Below are 24,991 nucleotides of genomic sequence, written 5' to 3' on the forward strand. Positions count from 1 at the left end.
TGTTCCAGCTGTGAGCTGATTTGTGGATGTTCGGGGCAAACAGCGCGCAGTTGAAGTCAGCGGGTCTCTTCGACTCAGCAGCTGATAATCATCCTTGCATCTGCACCTTAGACCCACAGAAGCCCCCTTTGACAAGGGGACAGCGAGGAGCCAGGTCTGTGGATGGGGGAGCACTGATGCTGAGAGTGTGGGGACCCATTCCGTGCGGAGACGCGCTTTGCGTAAAGGAAGAGAAAGTGACCTGCGGGCGGGGAATGAAGGCGCAGGAGAAGAAGTCGTAGAGGAGCACAGATCCTGTCCAGGCTGCAGCATCGGTGGCGGCCCGGTGTAGAAGCGAGGACAAACATGAAGTCCAGGAGTCACGAGCAGAGTTTGTCAGACTCCAGAGAGCTGGACCGATCGTACGACCCGCTCACAGGTAAGGTGGAAGCTTTACATCGTGTCTTTCATGCTTGTATTGTTTTTTCAAGTATGGTGAAACTGAACAGATACTTGGTTTGCTGGCCTGGTTTGAATCTCCCGTCGCTCTGAGCTGACCGAAGTTTGCGTTGGATTTACAAAAGTATCTGTTAAGTAAACAGAGTTCGCCGAGGGGACTTGAAGGGGCTTCAGCGCGGGCCCGTGTCTCCTGCACATCAACTGCGGACACATCAACAGTAAAAAGTGCAAAGTCTTTCAAAACTTTTGAAGCAAAAGAGGCTTGACATATAACATACAAATGATATAAAAAAACGACAGGTATCAGCAAGGTGTATATCTCAACGTCCAGTCAGCCATAGGGTGTGACTGTGGACAACCAGGCTGCAGCTGCGTGTGCATTCAGCGGTTTTGAATCCTGAACATCACACCGTTGCCTTTGCCTGCTCACCAAATGAAATATGTGCAGACAGACCTGAAACCTGCCAGGACATCATAACCTGATCGTGAGCCATCAGAAGCTTTGTACCCCGAGTTAGACTGAGAGGAGACCACAGTGAGTGAGCACAAGAGTCACTGGGAGTTTGGCTGCAAAGTCATAACTACATAAAGGACTGAATGTTTGAATCTCACCGAATGTGGAACTTTTTTGATTGTAACTAAAACAAGGAGAGGTTAAATTTTTTTATTCAAATAACATCAAGTGTTATACTCAAGCAGCTGGAAACACGGTGTGTACATTACAAAATCTCCCGGTAGCCCAGCACAATCATTTTGTCCAGCAAAAAAATCAATTTCTGATGATTTGCTCATTTTTCTCCCCTGTTGTATAATGAATATCTTTTGGACTTGAACTTCTGGGTTCGGGACATTTCATGGACTAAATGAGTCACGGATTGACTGTAAAAGAATTTGAAAAAAGCTTGATGCTTTGAACAACTTCTGAGCTGAAGCGCTAAAGAACTTGCTGCTTTTTAAGCATTTTGAATGTACATTTCTAAAGTAATGCATTATAAGGAGATGGATGGAGAACAGAGGCAGCTTTTATTCAACGGCTCCAGTTGTCGCCGGCACAATGGTCAGTGTGACAGTCATTCATCAGTGGGTTAAACAAACAGTGAACAGGTGCTCGGACACAGACGCTTTTCAGAGACACACACACACACACACACACACACACACACCTTTTAATTAAAGAGTGCTCGACAGTGTGTAACTACAGCCTGTGCGGTTCGACTCTGTTGTTCCTGTCAAATAAACGCCGAAGAGTCATTTCGAACCATATGGATGAAGGAAGTGGAGGAAGTCTGTCAGGATTCATTTGAAAGTCTTTATCGGCTGTAGACGAGACAACGTGGTGCTTGTGTGCAGCTGCTCTGCTGCCGAACACCTCGTGTTGTTTACCGCTGCGGTCATACATTATAGATACTGGGTCTTTGTCAAGTCATCATTTTCTACTCTATGCACCTCACACGCTACAGGGATGCTGAGCCGTGATCCTATAGACAAAAAGTTTTTATAGGTTTTAAAGGAATAGTTCAACATGTCAGGGACTATACGTCTAGGCTTTTGTTGTTGTTGTTGTTGTTGTTGAGAAGATTGATACCACTCTCTCATATCAGCTGTATCTCGAGCAGCCGCTTAGCTCGGCGTAGCATTGAGACTGGGAACAGGACGGAGACGTTCCAAGTGATTCCGTGTTTCCAGTCTCTATGCTGAGCTGAGCTGACTGGAGTGGAGGCCTGTCAGTCTTCTCATCTCAACTGTCATCTAGGACGCTTACGGCTGCATTTCCCAAAACGAGCCCTTCAAGGTTCATGTGTTTGTACCAATTGGGAGTCCAGCATTTAATATATCATGCTGCCTCTGTGTTCCGTGTTGTGACAATCCCCACTTGTACAGTACAAAACCTATTTCAGGATCATGTCCCGTGAACCTGCGTCGATGACTGAGAGAGAGTTTGCATGAGGAAGGTGCAGTGGCGGGAGAAACATTTTCTTTTCTCTCAATCGCAGAAAGTAACCATTTCAGAATCATATGTATTATATTACTGTACATTAATGTGCTGACGGTACACTGGCGCCTCTTTTGCTCTGTGTTCTTGCACGGGGTGACCTCGGTGAGCCGGTTCGATCTCCCGTGAGTTGCAACAGCACTTGAATTAAACTGACTTCCCGCCTCTGGTCATACTTGATTAATCAGCTAGTCATTTCAGCAGGAATAATAATAACACAATAGGTTTTCACCAGTCGTATCACAGTTACTTCCCACCACAATAAAAGCAATAACACTTTCACACATATTAAATCATAACATGTTTGTAGAGCGCTCGACGAGTGTTCCCCCAGATCCATCAAACTCTGCGCAGTGATAACAAGAGTATAACATTTATGTAACATAGTTATATAGCTTCTTCTTTTTTTTCAAAATAAGAGCCCGTCAGACGTAAATAGTGCCAAATGGAAATGGCTTGGTCTGGACTGTTGAATGGTGTTGTATGTTAAATCAACATTGTGTGACAAAAATTCACGACTTCCTGTGTAACTCGAGAGGAAACTGTCTCTGTGCGAGTCCATGGTTGTACAAAATGTCTTTCTATGATCTCAACCATGTCCCTCGGCAGGATTAGGGTATAAGCACAGAGTTTCTACCATCCTCCGTGAGCAACATCAACTTGCAAACATTCATGTAGCGCTGCATGACCCTCCTTAAGCCGCCATGACCTCGCAGAGCAGACACAAAATACTGCTGCTAAACGGACACACACACACACACACACACACACACACACACACACAGAGGAAGGTCAGGGTTGCCATATAATGAACAACCAGTGTCGGCATCTTCATGAATAGATACATTTAATACTGTTACTTCACAGGTGAATAATGGTCCTTGCATTGGATTTACATGATTTATAATGTGTTTTTGCTGCTTTGTCTTATTGTGCTAAATAAATCAATCTAGATAAGAAAACTAAGGGAAAAAAACACTCACTATGCCTAAAACAGAAATGCAGCTGCCACTGTGAACGGCTTTGATCCTTCCACTGTGATTCCTTTTATCTTCCAAGTTCATATTTTCAAGCTCCTCAGCTTTTTTTTTATGTTTCTAAAGCCCGTCGATTAGGCTCACTTCAGAAGTTTGAGGCTTTGAATTCGCTGCAAATATATTGGTTTCCCTCAAAGTGAACTGAAATGCATTGATTTAGGCTTCAAAATCTCCTTTTCAATACCCTGCAGTCATCCCTTTTCTCTTCTTCTTATGAACATCTTCTGCAGTGTATCCACTTTCTGCCAGAGTTGTTTGGACCAGTGGCTAAAAGAGTCTTTGATAGTGTTGATACTCAACAGGGACGAGTCAGTGTATTGATCTGCGTCAGTTCTCAGAGACTGGTAGAAATCAAAGTCACCCACATGGACCCTGAACTCAACAGAGGAATGGCCTGAAAGCTCGGCTCACCTCGTGCATAACTTTCTCAAACCTCTGCAGATGATTGTGCAGTGCAGCAGATCTATTTTCAGTCAGTTGAGTTGGAGGAACCGAGCGTCTTGCACTTTATTCCCATTGTGACACCATGAACAGTGGCAGGTATTCTTACTTCCTGTCCCGCTACTGCTCGTGATCTTATGTGACTGGTACAACCGTGTTTGCTCTAAGAACAACAAACCTCTCAGTTGTTGTTTTTTTTTTTGTTTCTGTGTGAACAGGTCCCATCAACCTGCTGCCCCCCCAGGAAGCATTTCAGTATCTGACCTATGCCCTGTGCTCTGTCCCGACTAAAAATGTCAGCCGGAAAAGAAAGAAACACAGCGCCAAAGTACAGTTTTAGTCTCCTGCATCAAACGGCTGAGGTGCTTTTGTGTTGCCTGTCTGCGTGCGAGGCCCTTGTAGAGCTTTGTTTGCTTTTCCATGCTCGTGCAGCTGCTGTATTTCATAGTTTGCTTGACATATCCTCAATATCCAGTCAGTCAGTGATGCCCATGATGAATACACCTATTGGTAACAAAGACGCACATGCACCGTCACCATGGGACCTACTGAGCGGATGTTGAAGAAAGAGATTCACTAGAAAGTCTCCCTTACTTTCACACTAATAGTAAATAAAGAGAGATATTAAAAACATTTTTTGATGCTATACGGAATATGTATCGCAGTCGTGAAAGACGTGGCAACCACCGGTTTATTCTAACAGATTGTAATAAGTCATGCTTATTCACGGCAGCAGTATGTGAGTGTAAAGATAAGGTTTGGATGGATATTCACAAACATGTACTTGAGATGCCTCAGCTGATCCTCTTTGCTTATCTATTTACTTGTTTATCGTCAAAAATGTCATATTGTGATAATGCAGCCGTGACTAACAATGTTGTTGGTGGGCTTGAGATATTCCCGTGAACGGCCTGGATTTCGCCTGCGGCCTGTTTTTGGTCTCCCACGGCGCTCATATTGCTTCCCGCCTTGTTTATGTGATTTACCTTTTCTATAATCTGACTATAGTTCAACACTGTCCTCTGGTGGCAGGAGGGACACATGAACATCTGGAGGAGGAGTTGGGACGATGCACGCTCCCTTTGAATGGGAGTTCTCCTTTGTGTTCCAAGGGTTGTAACAGTGAGAGGCGGTGACTCGGGGGTTGGAGGAGAGACACGGGTGCAATCTGAGAAAAAGGTGCTGAGGTGAAAGTTTAGCGACGGGGGGGATGAAGACAGTCCTGCACCTTGCACGTACGTGGCTTTGCTCTCCGGTTGTCCTGGCTCAACTACAAAGTGTCTGTGTCGGCCTGTGGTTGAGAGGGAGCCTGCAGAGTGGGATGCCTTCGGCGACCTGAGACATCAGAGACCCTGAAGCAGAGCACAAAGAGAATCGAGGAGCAGGCGGAGTCTCAGAAAAGACGGGGCGAGGGGATGAAGGGAAGCTTTGTGTTTTTCCTGCAGCAGGCGGGTGTCAACCCTCTGCTGCTCCTGCTGGCGGAGAGGGAGAGAGGAGCTGAGAAGGGTTGGGCAAGAGGAAACTACAGAAAGGTGTTCACATCTATAAAATGTCTCTTCTACTGGGATTTTTAAAATTCATTTGAGGCTCACATAGCGAGAAGTTATGTAAAATAGTGATGCTGAGTGTGTGAAGGTTTGAGCGCTTGAGAGAGAACACGCCGACGCAGTTGATTAGATCATGTGGAATGTGTCTTCATGGAGGGGGTCAGTGTCACTCCTAGTTCGCTTTGTGGTATTTAGAAAATGACAGATGTTGGGATATGTGCAGACATGCACATGCAACAGAGATCAAGACGACGCCCGTCACGGTCCACAACGTGACATGACATCGCTCGACCTTTGAGAAGATCAGTCAGCACTTCCCCCAACGCGGCCTAAAACCAAAAGCTGTACTTGTACACACTGCATATCTTTGTGAGGACCGTTTGGAGTGAAGACTTTCACGGAGCGAGGACATTTTGGTGAAGTGAACATAATTTTGATAATCGATTGATCAGTGGATTATTTTCTCGATTAACCCATCAGTTGTTTGGTCCATAAAATGTCGACAAATGGTGAAAAATGTCAGTCGTGTTTTCCCAAACCCCGAGATGATGTTTTTGATTTGATAGTTGGCGATTCATTTAGTAGCTGATTACTAATCGATCAATCGATTAACTGTTGCAGGACTGAGGTTTCTAAAACAACTTAAAAGGGCCGTTTGAGGGTCAAGACTGGGTTTTAAGGTCCGGGTTAGAATAAGGTTTTGGTTAGGTGTGTGTGTGTGTGTGTGTGTTGGTTGTGATCATTTGACCCAGTGTAAACATTCGATAGCTTCAGTCAGAGCTGGGAGAGGAAGATGAAGATGAAACTCAGTGTAAATAAGGTGACGGTCGGGGGAGTTGATGTGATCTGGCTGTTGGTCAGTTGATCCTCCACTTTGGACCATGCCACAATCATTTCAGCAGCTATTGGATGGATTGGATGACATTTGGCAGAGAAGATGAGATCACGTGATTTGAACTAAAGGTGTTCATCAGTGACCATGTCTACCTTGTAAAAGACATCCTTTAATCCAAGAGGCCTGCAGGTTAAATCCAGGAGTTAAAGGAAAATCAACATTTCGACAACGTGAAACCGGAATAATATCCGACATTAAATGACACTGTGTGTGACCCTCCCTGTCTCGGAGCTCAGACTGCTCCAGTCACATGTTGTTTCGCTCGGCTCTCCGGAGCACTTTGGATCTGCTGGGTCACACTGGTTCAGAGCCAGGTCGGCAAACTCATTTTGCGCGCGCCGAGTTTGCACGGACAAGCGATTCAAAGTATTTGAGTGGAGTTTGGCTCGTGTTTCATCCATGTAACATGGTCTTCACTATGTGGGCCACTCTATCTGCCACTAATCTTTGCTGTGATTGGTCGTTTCCAGGTAATCCTCCATCCAAATGCAATAAGAAGACCATAAAGCAGCGGCTCCTCAAACTGCTCCCCTGCTGTCGCTCTGGCTCCAGCACTTCAAGCAATCAAAGCAAGTGTCTGGACACACACACACACACACACACACACACACAGACACACACAGACACACACACACACACACACACACACACACACACACACACACACACACACACACGCACACACACACACAGACACACACTCACGCACACACACTCACGCACACACACACACACAGACACACACAGACACACACTCACTCACGCACACACACACGCACGCACGCACACACACACGCACGCACGCACGCACGCACACACACACACACACACTTTTGTCACAACAGCACTAACCCTTTTACCCAGCCTTTACACTCACTTTTTCTTTTCCTCCCTTTATTTTCTGCACTTTCTCCCACTTCTCCTCTGAACACGGCACTTGAAGGACACTGGTGTGTGACTGTTCCCTTTTCTCTCTCCCTCCATTGCAGGAAGTATCGCTGACGACGGCGAACTGTCCACAGTGTGCTACAGACCAGAGGGGCTCGACCGTCTCGTACAGCGGACCAACTTCAGCAAGAAGGAGCTGCAGGTCCTGTACCGGGGCTTCAAAAACGTCAGTCCAAGCGTCCTGTGAATTATTGATTCTCTAGGATAACCAAATATATATGCATGAGGAATCTTTTACATAATGTATATCTGTGCCGGTGGCACTTACTGTGTCTGATTTCCGCAGGAGTGTCCCAGCGGGGTGGTGAACGAGGAGACCTTCAAAAGCATCTACTCCCAGTTCTTCCCTCAGGGAGGTCAGTCACACTCACTTCCTCGCCTCCATCCGATGTAGACATTGGTTTGGACAACGACTTTCCAGTGTCAAATATTGTGTATTATGTATATAGTGTCCCAGTGGAGGCTGGCCTCACAACATCAGTCCGCTGGCCACAAGGAAAACGCTGAGATATTTGCGTGGTCACAGAGGCTTCTCTTCCTTTCAGACTCCAGCATGTACGCACATTTCCTGTTTGATGCCTTCGACACGCACAACAATGGATCGGTCACCTTTGAGGTGAGATCTTTTCCGGATGTTGACCAGAAGCCGTATGAAAACCTAATGTGTATAATCAACAGTGTTCTTTCTCACTCACTCCTGCTGACGTTAATAGCACTTCCCTGCTCTCAGTCAGGCCCAAATGTTCTTTTCCCTGCCGCAGGACTTTGTTAGAAGTCTGTCCATCATCTTGAGAGGCTCCACCACCGACAAGCTCAACTGGGCCTTTAATATGTATGATCTCAACAAGGACGGCTGCATCAGCAGAGAGGTGCCGCCGCCCACATTCCCCGTTTGCGTTAACGCTCGTGTGTTGTTGCTCCTTGTGGTTTTTTTTTTCTTAATTCCTCTCTTCCCTCCTTTTTGACCAGGAGATGACAGACATCATGCACTCCATCTACGACATGATGGGGAAGTTTACCTACCCCAACATGGAGGACAGCGCTCCCAATGATCACGTCGACAATTTCTTCCAGGTAAAACTCACGAAGGAGCGAACCAGTGCCATATATGTTGATGTAAATCTTGACCTGGGGGTCTGAAATAACAGGCATCTGTTCAGTCGGGCATGTAGCTGACACAAGGTATTCTACGACATGCCTTTTCATCTGCTCCCCTTTCTCCCCCGTTTTGTTTTTATCCGTCTCTTATTGATTTCATCACTTTGATTGGGAAGTTGCACACAGTTTGTCTGCACGTGCCATGGTCAGAGGATAAACCCTAACACACTTGTTTGGGCCACTTAAAGACACGCTGTAGAGATTTTAACCTCTGGCGTCACTGTTGGAGGAATGTATTTTTAAACAGAGGGTTCCCAATTAATTTGCATCTCTTGTAGTTGCTAGTCAGGAAAGCATGGATGCAAACAATGTGGGTTTCAAAACCCCTTAGGAATTGGCTCTTTAAACGTGTAAGACCTTGAGGGTAAACACAATGTGGTTTAAGGAAAATGGAAACACAAATGTCTCCATTTACAAGAGACCTCCACAGGGCACCGGTGGGCGACGTCTGTGATTACAGTGTGTGTTGCATTCCTCCAGAAAATGGACAAGAACAATGACGGGGTGGTCACCGTCGAGGAGTTCCTGGACACGTGTCAAAAGGTCATTTGAAAGCGAACGACATCAACAATATGTCAAATACACATTCAGTGATGTGCCTGATGGAAGATGCCCTTCCATCCACCACAGCTGCTGGAATAAATTGCGGTGTTGTCGCTCTTGTTTCTCTTGTCCAGGATGAGAACATCATGCAGTCCATGCACATGTTTGATAATGTGATCTGAAGCTCGTCGGACATGGACGTGAAATGTCACGCCCTGCCTGGAGCTCGTCTGTGCTGCTGTACAGCTCCTCTTCAGCCCGAGTGGGTGGTGTTTCAGGGTCTTAACACAGTGGCGACCTGAGGATATATATATATATATATATATATACACACACACACATTTGTACCTCAAACCACCTTTTCTTGAATTATAATGAGCAGATTGGGCAGAGGGAAGCAGGCGAATCTCGCTCTAAAATGACCTGACTAATGTGAAATGTAATTTTCTTTTTTTTTTTTTTATTGAAAGCGAAGGAAAGGAAAAGTGGATTTCACTATTGACGTTTTAAGTTGCACAGAAACAGCTCAGCAACAATAAGCATCGACGAACAGATGAATGAAGAAAACAGCAGACATGCACACCAGGCAACTGCCGTGTCAACTTCCTGTGACTTCACTCCGACGACGATTATTTCTCTATAGCAAGTATGATCCACACGGGAGAGAGAGAGAGAGAGAGAGACTGGACGAGCTGACACGTGGATCAAATGACTCGTCATTATGTTGTAAAGTATCACACACTTTCTATACTCAGTTATACTACAATCAGTCTGAATTCTAGCAATGATCTCAAAGTTATGGAATATCCTCAGTGATTTTATGGCGCTCACCCCTCATGTTTATTACATCACTGTATATTGTGTCTGCATGATGCGTCTCTTTTGACTGGCCATTGAAATGTCTGATTAAAGTGTGAACATATTTTCTACATGGACACGGTAACAACCGAGATGAAATTGAATTAAACTGCAGAGTCGCTATGCAAAAGCAAATAATCCATGAATTATTGTACAACTGGAATATCACGTCACAGACCAAAATCTTCGCTCTCTACAGGTTTTGTTTTTTTTCAGCCAGTGTTTTGCAACACTGGAGGGTTTTGCTTGTCATGTTTTTGGTGACTAATTATTTTTACTAATGAGAACAGCACGACCTCTTTAGTCAGCCTCAAGCGTGTCTGAAAAACAAACAAATATGGAAATTTCAGCAACTGAAAGAGATGCGGAGAAATAAAGCTTTAATTTTATTTTCCCCATTTAAAAGCATGTGAAGGTCAAGCCAATGTCCACCGGTGCCACAGAGGCTGCGTGGAGAACAGAAAGAGCTGGGGAGCCTTCTGATGCTTTGAAGTGAGTTTTGGCTCCCAGTTGAAAAAAAATTATAAAAACATCAATTTGTCTTTCAGACAGAGCAGAAGCACAACAAAAAACTAAAATCCTAATCAAAAAGATGGTTCGTGATAGAGACAGACGTAAAGTAAGCTGCAAGGAACTGATCTGTTTGACGGATCAATAATAGAAATATCTCCAGGGATGAGTCTGAAAAATCTGCCCCCATTAAACTGCAACAGCAATCTGTTGAAAGCGGGGATTGGGTGGAAGAGCCCCGGCAGAGACCGAACAGGACAGAACAATGAACTTGCAACGGTTAGTTGAACTGTAGCTCATCTCTTAGCAACAGATGAACCCAAAATATAATAGTTCCCTCTTAAAACTTGTACATTCCTAACCCTGGTCTCATTTGAAAGGGTACATTTTGTCAGAATGAGTATAATGGATACAAAACCAAAGTTACAGAGGCACAAATAGGTTTTTCTCTTCTTTTCCCCCCCTCCCTTTGTCATAAAAAAGTGAATTCAAGGCCTGTAGTAAGACTTTGGGTTGAAAATTCTCTAGTCCAAACCAATTGTGTGAACAGCAGTTGTATTGCTACAGAGAGAGCTTTCATACAATTTACACTTTGCATAATCATGGTTGTGCTTGAAGGCCACAGTGTTGTTGCTCCAGTGAGACGGTGTATTTGTAAAGGTTAAAAACATTTCAAAAACATTGGACTCCTTGATACGTTTCATATATCCTTTATTTTTATTAAACAAAATTTCAGTAAAAACTCTTATTTAGTAGAAAGTCAAATTTCCCTGTCAGTAGTTTGCTCTAGCTGTAGGGCCGTTCCCCAACTATGTTATCTTACGCGTCGACTAATGAATCAGTCGATCTGTTAAACAAACGTAAAAACCCATTAACCCACACTGTTGTTCTGCAAAGTATTATAGTCACATGTCATCTCTTGAGATTCAGCTTCTAATCAATCTCTGTTAATATTCTGGTAATGTCGGATAATTTGAAACCTTTCCCAGTAAATAACTCATAAAAGATGTGAAACAATTCTTAAAAAAACAAAAACGACCAACATCTTGTTCACTCGCACTCCTATTACTCCACGTCAGCTGATTACATTAGAGTGCTCTCAAAGGCCGAGCGACCTCCACATCCCCTCGTTTATTCACTCCTACCGGATTGGTGGCGAGAGTAAGAACAAGTCTGTGCTGACAAAACTCTTCAGTGACACAGCGGGAGAGCGTTGACAGAATATAGTGTCAGAACTACAGCGTGGACAGCAGTGTCCGTTACAAAAGGCATTAAGAAGGAAAGGAAGAGCGGTGAGCAGGTGCATCGTGCACGTTGAGCCACCTCTGGCAGTGTTTGCACTATTATTCTCTTTTTTTTTTTTTCTTTTTTTTTTTTTTAAAAAGGAAGCTACATGATTATCATCACAAAATAAAAATCTCTTTGGCATAGAATACCCACCCAAATGCACAAACACGCATGCACTCACACACGCACGCACTCACGCACACACACACACACACACACAGAAGGTTCTCTAACAGAAACCTACAAGCATTGCCATAATTATAATCAGAAAAATTAGGCTATGAAACAAAGTTGAGCCCTGTTAAGATTAGGAGTCCATACTCGGTGATAATTGCATATATTACATCAAGCTGAGAGCAGAGGGAATAATCTCTACTGGTGACTCTGTTCTCTTCTTCCTTGTCCCATTAAGTCCCACTTCTGCCCCTTCTTCCCCTCCTCTGCTTCTTCTCGGTCTAGAAGAAGTAGGAGAAAACGTGATGAGAGAAAGAAAAATCTAAAGAGCAGATGGTGATTTCACAAGATTTCCGCAGAGGTCAGGTTTGTTTGACCTCTCATTTTGTCGTCAATATTTAATGTTACTGAAAAAAAAAGAATGCAAGATCAGAAACTGATTTCAGGGGCTTTAAGTTATGACCGACATATCCCGATGGGCTGAGGTACAGCATAAGCACTGACTGACCTTTAAAAAGGGTTTTGTTGTCTCTCATAGGCCATGCTGGCTGCGTAATCCTCCTGCATTCCCTCCATGCCATCCAGGGGAATCTCACCCGGATATCCCCCGTAGCCTGGGAAACAAGCTTCCAGCTCTGCAAGCGATTAAAACATTGTTTTTTAAAGATTTAAGAAATGTCATCAAGTGTTCTTTCTACTCTGAGGGTTCATTCACTGCTGTTGTCTCTGCTCGTTAGAAAACGGAATCATATTTTACACATTTCTGAAACGTCGGTTTACAGAGAGAAGAGAAGCTGATCCCCTCTTTCTCTCCGAGTCTTGCTGCTCAGAGTGGAAAACAGAAAATACCAGCGCCATAAAAGGAGAAAAGCCAAGAGAAGGAAAGAACGGGAATTAAGAGACAGATGCAGACACTGATACTGGAAAACCTGGATGGAGCTTGATGGAGAGAAAACCTTTGAGACAAACTTGGCAATGAGGAATAGGTAGCAGAAAAAATACTGAAGCAATAAGAATGAAGAAAAGTCAAAGGCTGAGGTGATTGAGAAAAGGATGGAGTAACAGTATGCCATCCTATCCATTTGGATCATCTGTTACAATGCGAGTGGGAAAAAAGGAGAACAAAATGTAAAACTGAACAGATCGAAGTGGCCAAGTTCATGATTGATTTGAAGACACAAGGGTGAGAAAGGTAACTGAAAATCTAAGCGGGCGAGGTCTGTGCAGCCTGAGTCATTGTAAAACCAGTTTCTCTGTTTCCTACGTGCTAATGGGAAATGAGCAGCAGCAGCAGCAGCAACAGAAGCAGCAGGGAGACGACTTGCTAAAACGGTACAGCATTTTAACACACTGGTGGTCACTCTCTGTGGTAGTGGTGTGACCTGATGCTGAGGAATGTGCTGCATGTGCACATTTCAGCCATAGTTAGTTACTCACCATCTGGATAGTTTGCTTCCATGGGGATGCTGTTGTGGGCCTGCAGAAAGGTCAAAAGATAGGCAAGGGTTCAATAAAACCAACGCTTTTTATTTAGAAATCTTATTAAATAATTTACAATTTTATGATAACAGAACCATTTTCTTAAAAACGTATTCCTCCACAGAATGTAGAAACACGGTATAATTATATATTTAACGGTGTGATGTGTGCGGTCAAAACCTGACACGTTGAAAAGGAATTAATAAATGTCTGAAAATCTTCTGTAATGATCGGTCGGGCACCAGGCACTCACCATCTCCCAGGCAGCGGCGTCGTTTTTGAACAGCGAGTGTGTGAGCTCCACAGACACTCGCTTCTTGTAGTCAGAGTTCTTGTCCTCGGAGATGCGGAAAAGCACGGCCGCAGCGTATGTGGCTGAGGGGAAGAGGATCAGGGCACATTCAGGGAGAGTGTATAAGTGTGTAATTGTTAATAATTTAATTTCATATAAAGTAGCTAAGCCCATTTAATCAAAATAGAGTCAGTCTGAAAACACTCAGTGTCGCTCCTAAATGATAGGGTGGGGACAAACATGCATCTAAAATTCAAACTTACTTTATTTTTAGTCTTGGGACATTTTTAGGACGGTTATTCTGTATATGACTGTACACTACATATGAAGCTATAACCTTAGCTTAGCACAGAGCCTGGAAACTGGGAGAAACTCCTGATTTGAATCTGTACAAAGGTTAAAAAAAAATCATCTTGATGGTTTTAATGTGTCCAAAAATCAACATCTTTTTTAGCCAAAATATCAGACTTGACAGACTCAAGTACAGGCTTGAGAGTGGTATCGTTCTTATCTACATCTTGACAAGAAACTAACAGTAAGATAAAAATATAAAGTAAGAAACGGGTTCAATTCCTCCACTCAAGCAATGATGTTTAAGATACAAAAATAGGCTGTAAATGTAAAATGTAAATGTTTGTAATAGGTATTCCAATATTTTATGCAAACTACACATACAGTAGGTAGTTTAAACTACTGACACTGCACCCTATTTTCATGCAAGTATTGCTTTCTTTAAATGTCATTCTGAAATGTTGTGGAGTGAAAGATGGACAGCCATGCCCAGTGCAAGTAGCTGGAGACTGCAGTTAATGACGAGCACAGTACTTGAATTGGTGTCGTTGCTTTTCACCTATGACTAAATGCTACATTGCAGTTAGCTAATCGCGGTGCATGATCCATATGTCCTACCAATGCCCTCGTTGTTGGAGTGCAGCAGCTCCATCAGTGGAGCCGACGCTCCCTCTCTGTCGATGATCTCAGCTGATGGTTTGTCCAGGGCCAGCTCGCACAGGACGCCCGCCGCCACGCGCTTCACGTTGTCCACTGGAGAGTAGAGCAGCTGGAGAGGAGGAGAAAGGAAATGAGTGTAAAAAAAGGAAAAAGATACAAGTAGCTTAATTATGAAGACAACAGTGTCTCACCTGCACAAACAGAGGGATAGTCTGCATGTTGGCGATCTCTGCTCTGTTGATGGGATCCCTGGCCAGGATGTGCAGTGCTCCGGTGCAGCCCTCCACAATCTCCTCCATCCTCACTCCATCCTGACAAAGATGAAAAGAATAAATATTAATGAGAGAAAATTATAAATAAAATCACAACTACTAATTGCCACAATCCCTCATACACAGTGACCATAAGCACCACTCTTTGTTTGACACTAGCCCCTCGTGTACCTGGTATGTCTGCTGGGCGGATGAGCCATGTTTCTGGGCGTCCTGGTGGGCTTTGAGCAGCAGGTTGACGAGACGGGGGATGGCTCCTGCGTCCCTGAGAGGGGCCTGGTTCTCTGGGCAGAGGGCCAGGTTACGGATCAGGCCGACCACAGCCTTCAGACGAGGAGGAGAGGTAAAAGATACGATCATGATACTGTTCACCGTTACTGGTCAGAAAACAATACAAGGCTGGCAAAAACCTTAAAGACCTGAAGTTGTGCTGTTGTGGCTGTAATCATTTTTGTATAATAATATTTCCACTCTAAAGCCTGGTCCTGTAAAAAATGCGGACTGTTCCTGCTGCCATGTACATTTCATGTTCATTCAGGCTGACTGTTCATTCAGGCTGACTGACCTGCAGTAGTCTGTCCATCTGTCCAGTTCTCCCCAGTTTTCATCTTTAAAGAAAACCAGTAACTCCTCAACGTGTTTGTTTCACGGTCCTTAACTCATGTTCCCTCAAAACCCCTGCTTTCATGTCTAGCATTCTTTCCACCATTTCCTGAAACCACCACTCATCATCTCAGGGGCAGCACATTTCTCCCATATTTAGACTATCCCTCCTCCCTCCCTCGCTCGCCCGCTTTACCTTGATGACAGGCCAGTAGTAGGGCTGGTTGAGCAGCTTGACGATGGCGGGGATGCCATAATGACTCCTCACAGCATTCTGCGCCATCTCAGCCTGCTGGTGTCGTGAAGTCAGGTGGCGCAGAGCACAAACGGCAGGTTCGGTCACATCCTCCTTCTCACCAGCACGCAATATGGCGTGAATCAGCGCCTCCACGCCGTTGCTCTGGGTGACCAGAGTTTTGTTGTGGGCATTGTTGCATGTGAGGTTAGACAGGATGCCGGTGGCACAAGTGAGCATGTTGAGGTCATCTGAACTGAGCAGGCCCACCAGCATCTGCAGCAGGCTGTCCATACCCTCCTGGAAACAAGGGGAGAGCGGTGTCAGAGAGCTCGGTGTTCAATGGCAAATCAAACAAATCAGAAAGAAAAAAAAAGGAAAGGGGAAGAAAAGTCAATGTGGGCACAGACCTGCTTCGTAGCAGCGTCAGACAGGTTCCTGAGCGTCCACAGGCAGTTCTGCATCAGACGCTGGCTGGAGCCGTTGAGGTGTTGACCCAGAGCCTGCATCCCACCTGCAGGGAACAGAGAAGAAAGCCCTCAGCAACATCTCATTATTTGTGCTGTCACCGCAGCAGTGTAGTTGATAAGGAGCCATTAGCCACAGCTCAGGTAAGACAGAGCCAACACACCTGTGTGGCTGCCTTGTTCACACAGGTGTGTGGCTGACACAGAAAACATATTACATACCAGCCTCCACAATGGCGGGTTTGTTGCTGGGGCACACAGAGAGCACTTTGAGCACACGGCTTGTGGTCCACAGCAGCTTCTCGTAGTTGTAGCTTCTCATGATGTGAACTAGACCCTCAGGACCCCCGTTGGCAAGGATGATCAGCTGTGAAACAGATACACGTGTGAGTATGCAGAAGAAGTGCAGATTATGGGAACACAACATTTACTTTTTAAATGCCCAGGAACCTTTTGTGAAGCAACCTGTTGTTATACAAAGCACCACTCTCAAAGCCACGATCTGTCCTGGCAGATTAACACCAGCTAATCTTCACTCATTTTACTACTCTGAAACAAATAACCACTCCCATAACCTATCTGTGCTAGCACCTGAACAACTCCGTTCACATGCCACACCCAAAACAAAAAACATGTACACGCAAGCAGGACAACTTCCAACAGTCTCACATTAAACACTTTGTACCATCCATTGTATCGCGGGCACAAGCACACAATCTGATAATTGTACACACACACCTTGCTCTCCTGGTTGCCGTAGGACAGCAGCTGCAGACAGTCTGTGGTGATGGCCAGGAACTTGGGGTTGCTTTTCTTCAGCAGGGGAACCATCCTCTGCAGGCCGTCGGCCAGACGCACAGCCATCTTGGCTCCCTCCTGGTGCAGCAGCAGGTTGTGGAGCGTGGTGATGGCGTAGAAGAGCACAGACTCCATGGGAGAACTGTGGGGCAGAAACGGGTAGGGTAAGAGTGTATCACAAAACAATATGGCAAACCACATTGCCATACATTAAAGGACACTGCCCCCATTGAATATGCTAACTGTTATATACCATCAACTGTCTTTAGGTTGATATTTTAGTTTGTCCAAATTTAATGTGTGCATTATTTACTTAAGTCTGTGAATTCCTATATTTCCCAGAATGTCAATAAGAACTCTACTGAGCTGAAAGTGGGAGGAACAATAATGTGTCGCCGGACACTGCCTTGCAATATTGTCTTTTTGAGGTTAATGCCAATCGGAGAAGTAAACAACTATCTATTGCATAGTGGCTTTCCTCTGCTATCAACTGCATGTCAACGCAAACTCGTGAATGAGGAGCTTTTGTTTTCTTCCTCCAGTGAACAGTACTGTGGTAGCTTCACTGGAAAATAATTCAACATGACTTCAGGGTCTGCGTTTGGCATGTTTCAACAAGAAATAGAAGAAGCGTGTATAAGCCAAATGAGCCTTTTAGGATGGGCATTTCCTTTCATACCTTCACTATAATAAAGAGTACATTTCCCAACATTTACATAAACAGCTGAGATAAGAATCAAACTGTGCCAAGTGACATTATTTGCTGTTCTTTTTGTCCAGCAGTACCTGAGCATGCGGACAAGAGCGGGGATGCCTCCAGACTTGAAGATGGAGAGCAGGCCCTCTCTCTGGTGGGACAGGTTGTGGAGGATGCTGGCGGTGGCCCGTGCCGTCTCCATGTCACTTGTGTTCTGCATGGCCCGCACCACGGCCGCCACCATCTGAGGGGACTGCATTAGTGCACGGCGCGATGCCTCCTTGCGTGTGAGCTGGTTGACAATCTGTGCCGCCTTGCTGACCACCACCTGGTGAGAGATGAAGGGGGAAGAGAGGAGTTTGAGTTACTGCCACATTTATTTAAAAGGTAAAGAGAGTGAAGTACAGCTCTCATGTCTGTATAGTAAACATAAGGTGTTGCCAGAAGTCTGCTAGCTTAGTTTAGCATAAACCCAGTTGCAGTCACTCCTGTCATCAGTGACTGCATCTGGGAAACCAAGTTACACTGCATCGTGTTCCTGTTCATGCTTAGGTTAGAACGAATGCAGTTTACATCTTGTTTAGTATTTTATGTCTCATAGTTAATCATATTATTGTCAATTTAAGGGATTTTTTAATTTTTAGTACTATATTAAGCTACACATACTAGACTTTATGTATAAAAAAAGATACCAAGATAATTTATATTTACTAAGATGTTTATCATTAAGTGCAACAGAACTTAATCTTACTTAACACAGTTATCTAATAAGACCCTTATTGATTCATCCAATAAAGGAAGGTTTTACAAAAATACTGAGCTAAAATCAAACTCTGCATGGATGTGAGTTCAGGTATTCTCCGCTCATTACTTGGTCTTCATCGTTGAGCAGCTTGGTGAGCTCGGGCACAGCGCGTGTGGCCAGCTCGGCGTCGTCCTGGTAGTTGATCAGGTGGATGATGGCGGTCTTGAGCATCTGGGATGGCTCGGCCAGCCGTTGGACGTTAGTCATCTGGGACGGGTCCGTCTGAGTGGACAAGATGGTGGTGCCTCCTTCCACCATCTCTGGGAACATTGCAGCCCGCACACGCTGGGCCCTGGTCATAGAATACTGGGCGTCCAACTCTAACAAGAAGTGAGATGTCCATTATAAAACAGACCAGGTGTAATTTTGACAAAAGTTTGAAAGTACATTTATAGTGACCCTTGTTTTAATATCTTACCAGGCTGGTCACTTGTGACAGTGGTGGTCATGGTGTAGTGCTTGGTGGTGGTGTACTCGCCCTCGTCATCTCGGACTGTGGTGGCTCCGGACTGGATGCCCGAGTCGTGGCCATACATTGTCTCCTGCCACTTTGCCACCTTCACCATGCCACTGTCAAGGTCGCCCACTGCCGAGCATGAAGAGAGGGATGATGCGACGTCAGAAGTGTTGGGCCAAAGTAATTTATTAACAGGTGTAGTCAACATGAAGTGGGGGTTTTGAGAAAATGTAAGGGTTATACAATGTTATTATTCTTAATTCCAGTATTTATCAATGAAATTATTTTTGTGTGTTCCCCTATTTGCTCTCAGAGGATGACTGTTTTACTTCTATGCCTAATAAAGGAGTTCTTTAGAAGCAACCTTTAGCTATGGTTCCAGGAAGTGACCTCACTATAAATACATCAATAGTTGGAAGTTGGAAAGGTCATGATCAAAATGATTAACAGTCTCTCCTCTAAAATCTCTGTAGAAGAAGAAATATCACAATTAAAATGAACATATGATGAACATAAATTTACTATTGTATCAAAATCAAATTTGCAAAAAAGGAGGAAGAGGAAAAGAGAACAGCAGCTGAATGACTTACTTTGCATTGTCGTCCTTGCCTCCCGTTCTCAAAACAACGATGGAGCAAACCTAAAAAAACAAAACAAGAGGCGAATGTCAGGATTTCCAACATTTCTTCAGCTATAACTGACATTGATATGCTTCACTACATGCTCACAATTTCTCATGAATTAATAAGTAATGTGATTCAGCAAGGTCTCTGCTCTATTACACGACTGACAATTTTATGTAGTATGACAGCCAATCCCCTCAGACTTACACCCCCCACCACCACCACCCGACCACGCACCCCGACCTTAAAATGACAACATGGAGCAGCGGCGGCGGCGGCTGACGGGGGAGGGAAGGAAAAGTGAGGCAAGAGACAGCTGTAAGTCAGGAATGCTAGGCCAGCCCAGGCGACCTTTCACCCCAGGCCTCCACCCGTAGAGCCGTGGGAGCAGCCTGCTGCTGCTGACGCATGGCAATGAGGAACTTGCTCGTCAGGTTTCGGCTCCAGTGCGGAAGTCTGTGTGTTTGTGTGTGTTTGCATGACACACCTGGAGCTCCACTTGAATATGTGTGGTTGTATTATTTCAAATACTGGGCCTCGTTAAATAGGTTTCTAGTTACATAACCACCATGATACTTGTTTGTGCAAGTTTTACCACATCATGTTGTTTTCCTAAGATTAAACTCCCAAAAAACCATTTACATTTAATCAGGTATTTGATCCGCACAGATATCACTAAAATAAATATGTGAAAATGTGAATCCAAGACATTGTGAAACGTTGACTGTACAACAGATTAAACAAAGGCCTGATAATTCCTGTCAGAACAATGTGGGTTTAATAGTCAAATATTAAATCCAATATTTATGAAATAAACTATGAGGTATGCTTTGTGCGCAAGGGTCCGTCTTTTATTGAAAACCTTATTTTTCTTTCAGTAGAGACCAAACATGAAAAACAGACGATCCTTACATGAGGCTCCAGACAAAGATGCATGGATGTTTTCCATCTCCACATTTAATCATTTTCTATCTTCCACGTCATCAACCAAAGAAATCCTGTTCAGCACCCCCCAAAAAATCTGTATTTATAATAGCTGCCTGCCACTGTAAGTGACATGTGACTGATAGCACAATGCATTCACTGTGTCTTTTTTACAAGTGTTTTCAGATGTTTCACTGACTGACAGCATTCTTTGCGGAGCACATTGCTGGGGTGCGTTGTGCTTTTGTGTGCGTGCGTACATGTTAGAGGGCGTTTTCTGGTTTCTGCAGGCGCTGCAGACGCACTGGAAGAGCCGTGTGGCTCTACACGCAGCAAAGGGGTTCAACTGACACACGAATGATTCTCCACAATAAGCTACGCTCATTTTCTACATCGAGTCTAGACTCAAATCCAGCATGTGAAGCTACTGTGTTGGCACAAAATGAGCTATAAAAACACTTAAATTACCAGCTTTGCCGGCGTTAAACTTATCAGAACAAATTCATACAGGCTCAGGCTTAAAGACGCGAAGAGCGCTGTCGTCAAGTGTCGATCAATCTGTCAGGGGGCAAAGAATTTGTGTAAAGATGAACTGCTTTGTCTATCTGCCTTACACTGGGGCTGTTCATGATACAATCGAAAAAGCACCCCTCCCTCATCTTGTTGCCCTCTAGCTTTGCATAAGGATGTGTCGTGTTGTGTTTCAGTCCCTCAGTTGGCCCAGCCCTCTTTTTCTCCCTCAGGCATCAAAGTGTGTGTGTGTGTGTGTGTGTGTGTGTGTGTGTGTGTGTGTGTGTGTGTGTGTGTGTGTGTGTGTGTGTGTGTGTGTGTGTGTGTGTGTGTGTGTGTGTGTGTGTCTCTGTCAGGGGGCTTTGATTTGAAATACAATTTGAATAAAGAAGAAACTGGCAATAGTGGGTGACTGCCTGTTCCTCATTGCTGTCCATCATTACTTAAACAGACTAGTAGAAACGTGTTTTTTCTGGGTCTGTATGTGTCATTTTCTACAGATATATATGCAACACCTGTTCAAAATATGTTCAACTGAACCCAATGTTTATGTTAAGTCCCAACATGTCCCTTATATCTCGCTCGTACCATCACAGGGAGAGGTAGCACAACGAGTTTCAGCTGTAGTCAGTCTGGCATGAGATCCTGCAGGACCAGGCCACAGAGGACTGTCTGTGCTTGCAGCTACATGTTACCTTAATGCACTGAATCATCAGGCCACAGACAGAAACTATGCTTGCAAACATGCAATCAAACAATGCATATTCCTGCCTTTCTAACTTAGGGCGTGGCCTCTTTTAAACACAAGCACGAGGGCTCGTCTTGAAGAAGAGTGACTGGCAGCCATATTGTAATAGGAATTTATTGAGAGACATCAAATGTCAACCCAGACTCAAACTGTGGGCTTTCCAAGGGCTTTTTATAAGAAAAAAACAACACATTTTTGAACCACTTCTTAAGGTGCAGCTACAGCTGATATAAAACAGCCCACACAACCTTTGGTTTTCAAGCAGCACTACAGTTTATATCGGCTCCACACATAACTTTCCTGTTCTCTGTAAATCAGGGACACTGTTTGGGAAGTCTTTGTTTTCCTGGGCGAGGCAGCGGGTTCACTCAACTGTTGCAATACTGCAACACGCCCCACATATCGCCTAGGTAACCGAAACTCCGCAATAGGCACTGTAACTGTGGGGGTTTTATCTGCTGACCCATCTGATGTCTGAAGCTATGCTCACTTGTTTGCTGGTAAGTGCTGTTCCCTCTCGGGTTCTCTGATAATTTCCCTTCCCCCCCCAGCCACAATGCTTGTGATCATGGTCCAAGCAAATTAGTTTTTGTTTAAACCAATTTCCAGAAACTAGAAGTATTATGGTGATAGTAAAACTGAGTACTGAGGCCAATGTGCCTGTCTGCTGATCCCTCCTGCATTGTTCAGTACTGACCAGCAGCTGTAGTTTGTATTGTGCACGTCTCACTGGACTTTGCTCCCTTACAGTTAATCAGTGATGCCTCCTTTCACTCTCGCTGTACTTTGCTCCATCATAGTCATTATCACCACCCTTCAGCCACCCACACAAATGCACCAGTAATATAGAAGCCACACTTTTTACTCAGGAAAAACACAGGTCTCACGCCCGTCACCGTCACTATCTTGTTAAGCAACAGCCTCTGACTCTAGTGGGAGTATTCCAGAGAAAACCCCCCCCAAAAAACCTGCTCAGTAACACCAGGAATGCGTATCAGTAAAAGCTGCCAGTGAGGTTTTGGAACAGAGAAGCAGAGATGGATATTGTTCGGTGCCTGATGCTGAAACGCCAGTGTGACATTCCACACTAACATAGTATTTTCAATGTGACCTGTGTCCAACTGTAAATCCTGTGCTGAAAAAAACCCTTTATTTTACTCTTCCAACACAAAAATCCCTGACTCACTCGTAATTTACTGAAACCAACAGTTACTACATGGCTGCTGTGACAAAGGATGAGTAACTCTGTTCTCAGTCAAAAGAACAGACTGACTATACCCCCCCCCCCCCCCCCCCACGGGCATGTCAGACAGGGAGTGTCTCCCCAGCAGTGACAGGCTCTCAACAAGGGCGTGGCGGCAGATTGCATGGGTCTATGAGCGAACCGGGTGAGGTTGAAAACACCTAATGGCCGGAGGGACTTAACAGTAGATCTGTCATTTTATTCCTTCCAATGATTCAGAAGTTATGCAGACCAAGTATAGTGGTGTGTAAGACATTACAGCAAGCCAGATTTTGACTTTGTCAGCCTAAGCTCTTTGTATCACAGCAGGAATGAATCAGGTCAGGGAAGAGGCCCAGGGGGACTGGAGATGAACTCCTATTCCAAAGTGGCTCCTAGCATACATTGCAGTGTTTGCAGTGATTTGTTATTTTGCCGCATGCCTGTTTGGCAGGAAGGGGTGTCAATAACCCGGCCCGGGCTTTTTTTTACCCTTTGTCCAGCTAAACTTTTAAAACTCCTGCTTGAGACGATTAGCCTGCAAAACTGGTATCAAGGATTAAAATGTGCTTTTTGATCTTCTTGCCAAAATTAGATGAGGAAATTTATGTCACTCTCGTGTCTGTGTGGAAACTATTAAACTACAGCAAGCGGCCAAATATCTTAGCTCAGCAAGACTGGAAACAGCTAGTATGGCTCTGACTAAAAGACACAAAATACACTTACAAGCACATCTAAAGCTCATTAAATAAGATGTTATAAATTTATAAGTTTCATCCCCATCAAAACCTCAACAGTTAAAATGTTAGGAAATAGTCTGTTACTTAAACCCTTGTAAAACAACAGTTGAGCTTAAACATTATTTTTTCAGCCGGACTGTTTGGTTTGTTTATGTTAATTATACACTCTCATGGTGACCGGAACATTGGGGATTTGTTGTAGAAACTTAACCTCATCTGGTGGCCTGTGATTTCTAATAGGCTTGCAAATGTCATGTTTAGTCTGACATGCAAAAATAAAGCAGATTATGTCTCCACACATCTGTAAAGAGGACATCCTTCACCATCTGCCCAGACACACTACTCCTCATATAGAATATGCCAGCCCCACACGCATGCACACACCCTGTCACATATATGTCCCCTGACATGCAACCCACACTCCTCTTACTATAAACTGTTTCCCACATGACTTCAACAGTCCTCCTGACACAGGAACTGACCAGTGTAGCCAACTGAGGCTCCGGAGCAGACTGGCTGCAGTTGCATTATGCTCCCTGTATCTTTACTCCACCGGGCCTTGGGTCCGGCCATCCCACTGGGATACAGCTTAACACCCCCACTAACCTTTCTGGTCCACAAACCACACGTCCCTTACCCCCACCCACTTGTCCAACAATAGCTGTTACAGCGATGTAATGGAGGCAGCAGGGGCTAACTGGGTAGCTGGTATGTTATAAATCAATAAGGGAGGATGTGAAGTGGTGCACAGCTAATGGATTTATTGTGATGGGTGACAGGAAGTTGTGGTCAACATTATCCGACTCACCAACACTGCTGGGCTGTCTGGTCAAAGAGGGGATGTTTATTAGGAGAAGCTGTCCCTCCTACGCACTATTCATGCAAAACTATGGTGACATACTCTTGTAGGCTGTATCACGTCATGCACTAAGATGAGGAACAAGCTTGACGTCCACATTTTGAAGAGCACTCAATCTTTGAGAGAGAAAAGAGGGAGCGATGGAGAGCATTTGTCAATTGACAGTAACTGGCAGTTGATAAAATCCAGACCATAGGGACGTGGCCATGCCAAAGCCCGCAGAGAAAGAACAGACAATGAGATACTGCTGCAGTGCACTTGAGCAACGCACACACTGAGTTTGTCTTAATGTGGCAGATGAAGCACAGCGTGCTCCCTTTTTATGTTTCCCAACATAAAAAACATTCCCAACGACACAGTCAACCACAGCCAATGAATAAAATAAGCAGCAAAATGGATAATGGCAGGTTGATTCACCGCAGCTACTTATATGAGTTGAATTAGGCAGCACGGTGGCTGTAAACTGGTACGTAGCTGTTT

The 24,991-nt window shown here is 44.5% G+C and overlaps 2 protein-coding genes across 2 annotated transcripts in view; one reads left to right on the forward strand and one right to left on the reverse strand.

Annotated features, from left to right (window-relative positions):
- Positions 1–11,769, forward strand: LOC118312211 (Kv channel-interacting protein 2-like). Its single transcript, XM_035636626.2, has 9 exons — positions 1–418; positions 6,822–6,920; positions 7,341–7,465; positions 7,586–7,655; positions 7,845–7,915; positions 8,061–8,168; positions 8,269–8,373; positions 8,938–9,000; positions 9,135–11,769. The coding sequence occupies exons 1-9, from the start codon at positions 346–348 to the stop codon at positions 9,180–9,182; spliced, it is 762 nt and encodes a 253-aa protein (XP_035492519.1). The 5' UTR covers positions 1–345; the 3' UTR covers positions 9,183–11,769.
- jupa (junction plakoglobin a) overlaps positions 11,063–24,991 on the reverse strand; it is an 18,322-nt gene continuing 4,393 nt past the window's right edge. Inside the window, exons 2-16 of the mRNA XM_035636631.2 lie at positions 19,476–19,525; positions 18,847–19,014; positions 18,495–18,748; positions 17,713–17,951; positions 16,867–17,068; positions 16,351–16,495; positions 16,072–16,175; positions 15,623–15,961; positions 14,995–15,147; positions 14,743–14,862; positions 14,510–14,660; positions 13,562–13,683; positions 13,267–13,306; positions 12,338–12,464; positions 11,063–12,110 (exon numbers count right to left, since the gene is read on the reverse strand). Coding sequence (XP_035492524.1) covers positions 12,340–12,464; positions 13,267–13,306; positions 13,562–13,683; positions 14,510–14,660; positions 14,743–14,862; positions 14,995–15,147; positions 15,623–15,961; positions 16,072–16,175; positions 16,351–16,495; positions 16,867–17,068; positions 17,713–17,951; positions 18,495–18,748; positions 18,847–19,014; positions 19,476–19,482 — 2,169 coding nt within the window. The 5' untranslated portion in view covers positions 19,483–19,525 and the 3' untranslated portion in view covers positions 11,063–12,110; positions 12,338–12,339. The remainder of the gene's footprint in view (positions 12,111–12,337; positions 12,465–13,266; positions 13,307–13,561; positions 13,684–14,509; positions 14,661–14,742; positions 14,863–14,994; positions 15,148–15,622; positions 15,962–16,071; positions 16,176–16,350; positions 16,496–16,866; positions 17,069–17,712; positions 17,952–18,494; positions 18,749–18,846; positions 19,015–19,475; positions 19,526–24,991) is intronic.

Source organism: Scophthalmus maximus, chromosome 8 (assembly GCF_022379125.1).
Source record: "Scophthalmus maximus strain ysfricsl-2021 chromosome 8, ASM2237912v1, whole genome shotgun sequence".
NCBI classification, from domain to species: Eukaryota; Metazoa; Chordata; class Actinopteri; order Pleuronectiformes; family Scophthalmidae; genus Scophthalmus; species Scophthalmus maximus.

Excerpts from the sequence above, each read along its gene's own strand:
- LOC118312211 (XM_035636626.2), top strand. The coding sequence starts at position 346 with ATGAAGTCCAGGAGTCACGAGCAGAGTTTGTCAGACTCCAGAGAGCTG. Across the intron at positions 419-6,821 it reads ATCGTACGACCCGCTCACAG|GTAATCCTCCATCCAAATGC; the intron begins GTAAGGTGGAAG and ends GGTCGTTTCCAG. Across the intron at positions 9,001-9,134 it reads TCCTGGACACGTGTCAAAAG|GATGAGAACATCATGCAGTC; the intron begins GTCATTTGAAAG and ends TCTCTTGTCCAG.